Source organism: Vombatus ursinus, unplaced genomic scaffold (assembly GCF_900497805.2).
Source record: "Vombatus ursinus unplaced genomic scaffold, bare-nosed wombat genome assembly UNPS02014932.1, whole genome shotgun sequence".
Lineage (NCBI taxonomy): Eukaryota > Metazoa > Chordata > Mammalia > Diprotodontia > Vombatidae > Vombatus > Vombatus ursinus.
In genome coordinates, this window is record NW_020954710.1 from 11,538,801 (window position 1) to 11,547,609 (window position 8,809).

At 46.8% G+C, this 8,809-nt stretch overlaps 1 protein-coding gene across 1 annotated transcript in view; it reads right to left on the reverse strand.

Annotated features, from left to right (window-relative positions):
- Positions 1–8,809, reverse strand: part of KCNAB2 (potassium voltage-gated channel subfamily A regulatory beta subunit 2) — a 25,390-nt gene that overhangs the window by 6,525 nt on the left and 10,056 nt on the right. Inside the window, exons 2-4 of the mRNA XM_027843886.1 lie at positions 8,560–8,657; positions 4,443–4,592; positions 698–818 (exon numbers count right to left, since the gene is read on the reverse strand). Of these exons, the coding sequence (XP_027699687.1) occupies positions 698–818; positions 4,443–4,592; positions 8,560–8,657 (369 nt within the window). The remainder of the gene's footprint in view (positions 1–697; positions 819–4,442; positions 4,593–8,559; positions 8,658–8,809) is intronic.

The following is an 8,809-nucleotide window of genomic DNA, read 5'->3' on the forward strand; positions in this document are numbered from 1 at the left end:
TATCTATCTATCTATCTATCTATCTATCTATCTATCTATCTATCTATTCCTCTATCCAAATAATCTATCTGTCCTTTTATTTATCCATCTATATCCACTCTATTCATCTATTTATCAATTGATCTATCATGTCTCCTATCTATCAATCAATCTACCCTTCTATCTTGATCTACCTACCTACCTATCACTTATCTATCCTTCAATTCATCTATCCATTCTTCTACATATCCATCCATCCTTCTATCTCTCTCTCTATCCATCCATCTATATCCACTCTATCCATCCATTTATCAATTGCTCCATCATCTATGCATCCCTCTACCTATCCACTCTATCTATCCATCCATCTCTCTATCACCTATCCAGGACGAAGTCTTCTGGGCTCAAGTGGGGCACTCCCTTGCAGACATCTCTCTTCCATGGACATCCTCCCAACTGTGATGTGGTGGATGGAGGGCAGGAAATGGGGACTTCCCGGGGAAGCTCTTGATTTGAATCCTGCCCTGGGCACTTACTGTGTCCCCTCTGGGCCTCAGCTCCCTTCTCTATGGGAGGAAAGGAGTGGCCTCGGGTGCGTTCTGAGGTTCCCTCCCTTTGGGCTCTGTGGCTGATGTCACTCCCACTGAGCTTATTCAGGGCCTGGGGGTGTCCAGAGGGCGGGCACTGGAGTCAGAGGACGTGGAAGGGCAGGACCTACCTATCTTGTGGAACAACTCTGGGAGCTGCACCTCTACCTTCTCCCTCTGGAACATGTGATATTCCGCTTGCTCACAAATTGGTGGGATTAGGTTAAACTGCCGAGCCACTGAATACGCTTCCTGCCAAGGACAAAACCACACACACACACACACACACACACACACACACACACACCCTTTTACAAATCAGCAGGCCGAGATTCAGGTCAGATACAATGGGTCATGTCAGTAAATCACATATCCAAAGTCAACTCATAAAGGGGAAAGTGCCGGGTATGTCAGAGGTCATTTAGTCAAACCCCATTTTACAGACAAGGACACTGACTCATCACAGGTCATAGAGCAAATAAGTGGTTGAGGGAGGATTTGAACCCAGATCTACCAACTCTAAATCAAGTGTTCTTTCCAGTAAAACACAGCCTCAAATGACTGAAATCTAGGGAATCTGGACCCTACATTGAGAGCTGCTTGGCTGGGATGTCCAGGGAATGAAGAGTAAGGCAGTGAGATAAGAAACCATGGGCTTATCTATTTCAGAATAAAGGAAGGGATACTTCTATATGTGGAGGGCTTTGTTCTGTCCTGGATACCATGCCTTCGAAAGGGTCATACAGATAATAAGGGTCAGAAGCAGGACTTGACCCCAGGTCTTTTTGGCTCTTTCTCTACTATTCTATACTTTGATGTTGTTTAGTCATTTTTCTATCATTCCTGACTCTTTGTGACCCCATTGGGGGTTTCTTGGCAGAGATACTGGAGTGGTTTGCCATTTCCTTCCCCAGCTCATTTGATAGATGAGAAAATTGAGGTAAACAAGGTGAAGTGACTCACCCAGGATCACACACAGATACTGGAGTGGTTTGCCATTTCCTTCTTTAGCTCATTTTAAAGATGAGGAAACTGAGGCAAACAGGGTGAAGTGACCTGCCCAGAGTCACACAGCTAGTAAGTGTCTGAGGCCAGATTTGAACTCGGGAAGCTGAGTTCCTGACTCTAGGACTGGTGCTCCATCCATTGGGCCATCTAGCTGTCTCTACGATGCTATCTCTCTACAAAAAGAGAAGGGAGGAAAAAAAAAAAAAAACAGAGCCCAGGATGAGGAAAGAGAGGCCAGTGTGGTGGGGCCGAAGCAGCCCTGGGCAGGAATCTGGAGACACGGGCTTTCCTCCTAGGTCTGACAGCAGCCTAGCTGGCTGACTTCGGGGGCTGTAAACCTCCATCTGTGCCAAGGTCCTCATGAGCATAATTTGCAGTTAGGGGACCTTGACCACTGCAGATGCTCAGAGACTAACAAGATGGATGTGCTCTGAAGGCCAATGCCACAGACCTCTTCAGGTGATCCCTGGGAACCAGGCATGATGATATACATTCAGGGAAGCTCTGTATTCTACCAGCTCCTGGGTCACCTTCAAACTAGAGTCCTGTGTAGAATAAACCCCACCAAACTCTCTTGCATTGGTTGGGGGCTTTTGGACAGGTTGGGCTTAACCTCAAATGGGAATCCCGTTTGATTTTTTAAGGGAATCAAGACCAGATTATGCATGGAGACCATAGAGAGTAGGGGGCCCCTAGAGGAGACTCGCATCACTGAATTTGAGGACAGTATTTATGAGAAGGGCACAGGAAAGCTGTGGGATGAAGCTGGCAAATAGGAGGCTTCCTGGCTACAGTGAGAAACAGATGATTCCCTTCCAGCCTTCTCCCCTGATGCCATATTAAGTAAACAAGAATCGAATACGCTCTGCTGTCTTGTCCCACCAGACCTCAGAATAATTAAGAGGGATGCATAGGAACTGGGTTCTCGAGAGCTCTTGCCTCTTTAAATCACTGTCAACAAAAAGGTTTTAGGTTTGCCCTAAAACACAGGGTAGGAGGGAGAGACAGGACGACTGAGAGGGCCCTAACGCTAACTAGTTATATGGCCTTGGGGTCAGTCATTTGTTTTTCTTGGACGTTTTTCTCAGTTTTCTCCTCTGTAAAATGGGGGTCATAATACCTGCCCCAACTCACAGGGGGTATAATTCACAATCAGAGGGTTGGAGAGCTGGAAGGGGTCTTAGCAGCCACCTAATCAAACCCATATGCTAAAAGAATATCCACTCCATCATCTCTGAGGAGTCATCTGGCCTCTGCTTGAGGACCTCTAGAGAAGGGACAGCCTCTGATAGCTTGCTTGGTGGAGCCTAAATTTGCCTCCCGGTCAATTCTACTCCCTGCTCTAGGCTCTGCCCGCTGGGGCCAAGCAGGTCAGGTCAATCCTTCTTCTTTATGACAGTCTTTCAAATACATCCAGGAAGACATTATGGTCCCCACCCCCTCCTCCCATCTTCTCTCCTCCAAACTGAGCACCCCCAGTTCTGCCCTCACATGGCATAAACCCAAGGCCTTTTATCATTCTGGCTGCATGCCTCTGGACACTCTGCAGTTTATCCATATCATTCTTAAAAGAGGGCACTCGGAGCTGATCAGGATCCACCATCTGACCTGGGCAAAGGATGGCCCGATAACCACTTCCAGCAGACTATGAAGACTGAATGAGATGATGCCTGGGAAGGTGTTTCGTACTCTACAAAGTACCACACGCATGTGACGTTTTATTATTATTACCATAATGGTTTTCAAAAACTGAGACTTAGTGGAAAAAGCCCTAGGAAGGAAGACCTGGGTTTAAATGCCACCTGTCACTTCCTAGCTGCGTCATCAAGACTGAGTCATTTACATCTCTGAGGCTCAGTTTCCTCATTAGTAACATGGAGACAATAATATCTTGCTTCACAGGGCTGTTATGAGAATCAATGGAAATGTTGGATGTGGAGAGGCAACGTAGCATAGTGGATGGGGCACTGGTTTTGGAGCCAGGAAGGTGTAGGTTCAAATCTTGTATCTGATATTTGCTAGTTGTGTGACCCTAGGCAAGTTCCTTCAGGTCTCTGTGCCTCAGTTTCCTCACCTGTAAAAATGAGGGCTTTGGACTTGATGACCTCTAAGTAGCTTTCTGGCTCTAATTCTATGATCCATTGGTATCTACATCAAGGGAATGTGAGGAAGGCCCCTCTCCCCAACCCCACCCACGTCGCTAGATCTCCCCATATGTTGGACGTATGAAAGAACACAGAGAAGAGTTGTACCCAATAGCTTGTGATCTGTACTACAGTATCCACATTGAAGAGATCCCAGATTCACAGGAAGACTAAAAAGTGCTATTATTATTTTTATGTATATATAGGATATCATTGAGAGGCTGTAGATAGGAGAGCCAGCCTTGAAGTCAAGAGGACCTGGGTTTGGGTAGCACCTCTGACACATATTGGCTGTGTGACCCTGGGCAAGTCACTTAACTCCTCAATGCATCAGGCAGCTAAGATGATAAATTATAGAGGTGGGGCTTATCTACATTGGTAGAGGGTGTTTCCTTATTGGTAATTCCTTATGCTAATGAAATCAGATCTCCAGTCCCATTTCCCAAGGGATATTCTCATATGTAAATATATATTTACATATGATAACTATGTAATATAGTATAATATATGATAACTATATTGTCATAGTTTCATAGGTGTGAATCTGAATTGGTGGGGTGGGATTCCCTCACTTGGGAGTTCCCTACATCAATGAAACCACAAGTCCAGCCCCTATCCCTGACCCACAGTTTCACAGACAGCTTGGCCCCTCTGGTCAGCCTTGACTGGCGGGTTGGCCCATTGCCTTCTCAAAGGACATTCAAGGTCGAGGGCCCCACAGTACCATTATCTCCATGGAGCTCCAGCGGGATGTGCCCCAGTACATGGCCATTCCTTGGTTGATGACATGCGTCATGGCTCGGACAGTCTCTGTCATAAAGGAAAGGGAAAGCGAGGGGGAAGAGGTTATGATGGGGTGCTGCCTGTGCAGCACCTGGCAAATTAAAGGGCAGGACACCAAAGGGAGGAAGGGAGAGACTTTACTGCAAAGACATCTTGCAAGCAGTGTATTTCCAGGCTTCAAACTTGGTCACAGGAGGGACTTTTAGGGGAAAGGAATTAAAAACAAACAAACACAATGAAACAACAAAGAAACCCAAAAGGTCGATCTTGAAACAATTCCCCCAAACGTTTAATTACAAATCTCTCTCTCTTAAAAAAAAAAAAAAAGGATTCTGTATGAATGTGACCTTTGAATGTAGGAGATTAGGCTGAAATGAAGGAATGGGAGACCAGAGAGGTGCGATTTAAGACTCCAGGTATACTGGGTTTCTATTCCAGGGAAGAATAGAGATGTATAATCATTCAAGTTGGATTAGGTCAGCCTAATGAGGTTACAATTAAAAAGGCGAAACACAGGAAAGGAAACAGTGCCTGATTTTACCCATTTTCATCCTCTTGATACAGTTCCTACCAAATAAATACTAGAAACCAGAATGGAATGAACCAAATTATGGTATTCACATGGTGAAAAGTAGGGCTAAAGGATTAGGGGTTATCTGGTATGCATAGGGAAAGGGGGGGCCAAGAGATGGCATTTTCCCATTTAAACTCAAGCCAATTTTAGCAGGAGCCCAGGCTCCTGGATGGGGGCCTGGGAAAGGGGTCTTGTAGGAGTGGCCTTGGATGACAAGGGTATATTCCTTTTATTCAGATACAAATGACATTTCATGGGCAAGAGCTGGAAGACTGTCCATCCTTCTCTTCCTGCTGCTTTCTTCCCTTCCAAATTCCATCACAGAATGGAAAATTCTTGGGGAGAAGTGGCAACTCTTGAATTTAGGTCCTTGGGGAGGAGTATAGCTCTGATCTAGACAGTCAGGGAGATGACTGAGGGGACTGAGGATTCAGTGGGATCTACACATACTTTCTAGACTCGCCCTGAGTCAGCCACTGGGGATCCTGGTGACCCAAAGAAGAACTACCTGGCAGTCTCTAATTGCTCCTTTAAGGAACAAACCAGAGGTGGGAGGTGGGGCAGAAAAAAGAAAAGAAAAGAAAAGAAAACCGAGAGGATGGAATCTCCCTACTGTCTGAATTTTGAGGAGCAGACGCCTGCTGATGGGAGAGCCTCCTTTGGTTGATGTGGCACCATTGACATGCCGCAGCATTTAAAAGGGGACAAGTTGGCCTCCAATTGTTATAATTTCACCTGACCCTGGTATGTGCTTCCTGATGGTTGGGTCATCCCACTGGATTGTCCCAAGGTCTCCAGAGGACTTCTGGGATGCTGGGCAGGGAAGATGGCCCCACAGATACAGTGCTTGCAAGGCAGATTGCAAAATGTAATATGGAAATGACAGTTTGAGAACAAGTGTTTCTAAAAACAAGTCATTAGCATTTCACTGCCTCAGAATCCTATTCACTTTCATGGCTCAACTCCTTTTATACTATCATGGGGGGGGGTGTGGGGGGAAGGTGAGGTCACTTAAAAGGAGGGGAAGTTAGGTTTGCTCCCAAATCTGAATTAAGCCTTGCATCAGGCAAATATTCCCTAATAACTCGATGGCTCAGGTTTCTCCTAGAACTTAACTATCAGTTTTCTCATCTTTGCGACGAGAGTATTGGACTAAACCATCTCTAAGGCTCCTTCCAGCATTATACTCTACGAGCCTATGACCTCAGACTTGGCCTAGGCCCCGTCTCTCTGCAAGGTGTCCCCAAGCTGGCAGGGACGCCACTGTCGATGCGGTGTGCCTCAGGAAGGCTTTGCCACACAGACATTTGCAGTCACTGCTAACTCCGGGATCCATGTTCTCATCGGCTAATTGCCTAATTCCTAATTTGGGGGACATCCATCTACAGGGAGGGATAGGCCAAGAAGACCCAAGTCCCGTAGCTGGTGCTTCTGGGCTGCTGTTCTTCCTCAGAGAGGCACTAGTCTCGGGATGAATATGGCTCATGCAAAGTAGTCTGGAGAGATTACATGTAAACTTCCGCCCCTGCTGGGGAGCATGCTCTGATCTGCTTTCTACCATGGACTTTTTTTTGGTAAGGCACTTGGGGTTAAGTGACTTGCCCAACGTCACACAGCTAGTACGTGTCAAGTGTTTGGTCTGAGGCTGGATTTGAACTCAGGTCCTCCTGACTTCAGGGCCAGTGCTCTATGCACTGCGCCACCTAGCTGCCCCTATCATGGACTTTTACTGAAGTGGAGTGGTTCCTGATAGACAAAATTCAGAGGTGCTGGAATTGGAGTCAGAAGGGATGTGGGTTTAAGATCCCATCTCTAACACTTACCAGTCACCCAGGGTGAATATGGGCAAGTCACTGGTACATAGGAAATGCTTAATAAAAGCCTATCAATTGACTGACTTCCCTTCTCTAAACTTCTGTTTTCTCACTTACAAAATGGGTAGTAACAATGATAATAATAATAATGATGTCAATACCTGTAGCACTTAAGTCATAGGATTGTTAGGAAGACCAGATTGGATACCCTTAAAGTGCTACATGTCAGTAATTATTATTATTGCTATTATTCTGTACCAATGAGACACTCCTCATTTTCCCATTTGTGGTAGTTTTGTGGGCTCTCCAATGATGACTTTGCTTTTAACACGGAGAGGTTGAGGTGGGGTGGTATCCCTTTATCACAGGAGGGTCTGTGCTTACTGTCCAAACCCATGGTCTTGGGCTCTATTCTGTATTTTCCTTGCTTTGTTAAATTTTTAGAAACACTCTCAGGAACACCTGCTCAGGCAATCAGCCGCACAGTTACCATGCAGAACCACTTCCTGTGTTTCTTTTCAGCCAAGACACTAACTACACATGCCTTCAAGAAAATAGCCAAAGGGGCAGAAAAACAAAAAACTGGATGCATGCCCATACACACTCCCATGCACCCAGACGCAGGCACGCACACCCACACTCACACCCATACACCTCCCTATCACCTTCTCATGTACATGGGCACCCGTATTTCTTGCCCTTCCCAAATTAAAAAAAACAATAAATCCATCCCACGAAGGGGCCTCTGGCACAATGCACTGAAATGTCCCTTCCATGCAATGACAGGGTGAGGAGTTATATCAGGGTGCAGGCTTGTGGGAAGGCATGATTCCTGTAGAAATAAAGCTGACAGGTTGGTAATATTTTGCACGAGATTGCTAACTTCCAAAAAAGAAAACAATGTCACTCTATCACAAGCAGAGAAAGAGACAGAAAGAGAGAGAGGAAGAGAGAGAGAGAGAGAGAGAGAGAGAGAGAGAGAGAGAGAGAGAGAGAGAGAGAGAGAGAGAGAGAGAAAGAGAGCGAGCTCGCACAACTCTGACTAGAGCTGGGCAAAAGGATCCCTGGCTTTTCAGTCTGAAAGCAGGTTTCAGCAGGGCCTTCAATATCTGTGCCCAGGCTACAATTCTGTCTGAAGCGACTTTTGTCTGAGCCTGGTTTTGAAGGTGTCCCAGGACACCCCGAGGAGCAGGGCTGGGCCCAGCCCTGTATGTCAGGGTCCTGATGTCAGCAGCCCCAGAATCAAGGTTGGCCAGAAGAGCCCAATGATTTGTTTTCTTTCTAATCAATATCTGATATTATTTAACAGGAGAAAAGGGACAGAGCCCAACATTACGAATGAGGAACAGAAGCGGTCAGGTGTCAGAACCAAGTGGCCGGTTGGCAATGGGGTGGTAACCCACATGGGGGACGGCTGCTACGTTGCCTTGTTCTTGGGGAGGTGCAGGGATTTAGCGTGGAGCGGAAATCCGGCCCCAAATGCCACTGGCTTCTTCCAAGTTTTGCCCAACTCTAGCACTCATTCTCTGGGAGAAGAAGGATACAGTCAGTCACCTCTCCGTGGAGAGAGAGATCAGGTAACATGGCAAACGGGTGAACCAATCAGCAGGCAGCCCAGCAGCTGGAGAGCAATTGCTCGGGAGGGCCAACCAAACAACCAGCAAGCCTACGGGGAGTTTGCCGTAGGGAGAGCTGGCACTGACCAGCCGGTCATCCGGCAAGAAATGCAGACTTACCAGCTTCCACGCTACGCCTCTGAACAGAGACCCTGGTCTTGTAAATGTCAAGGTCTTAGGAAAACGGGGATGAGGGGCCGCTGACCCGTTCATGCCTCATCAAAGCCCACCCACTCACTCCTCCAGCCAGTGCCCCCTGAGTGCAGCAGAGATGTCCTGGGGCTCCAATGCCACCCTCCCCCCC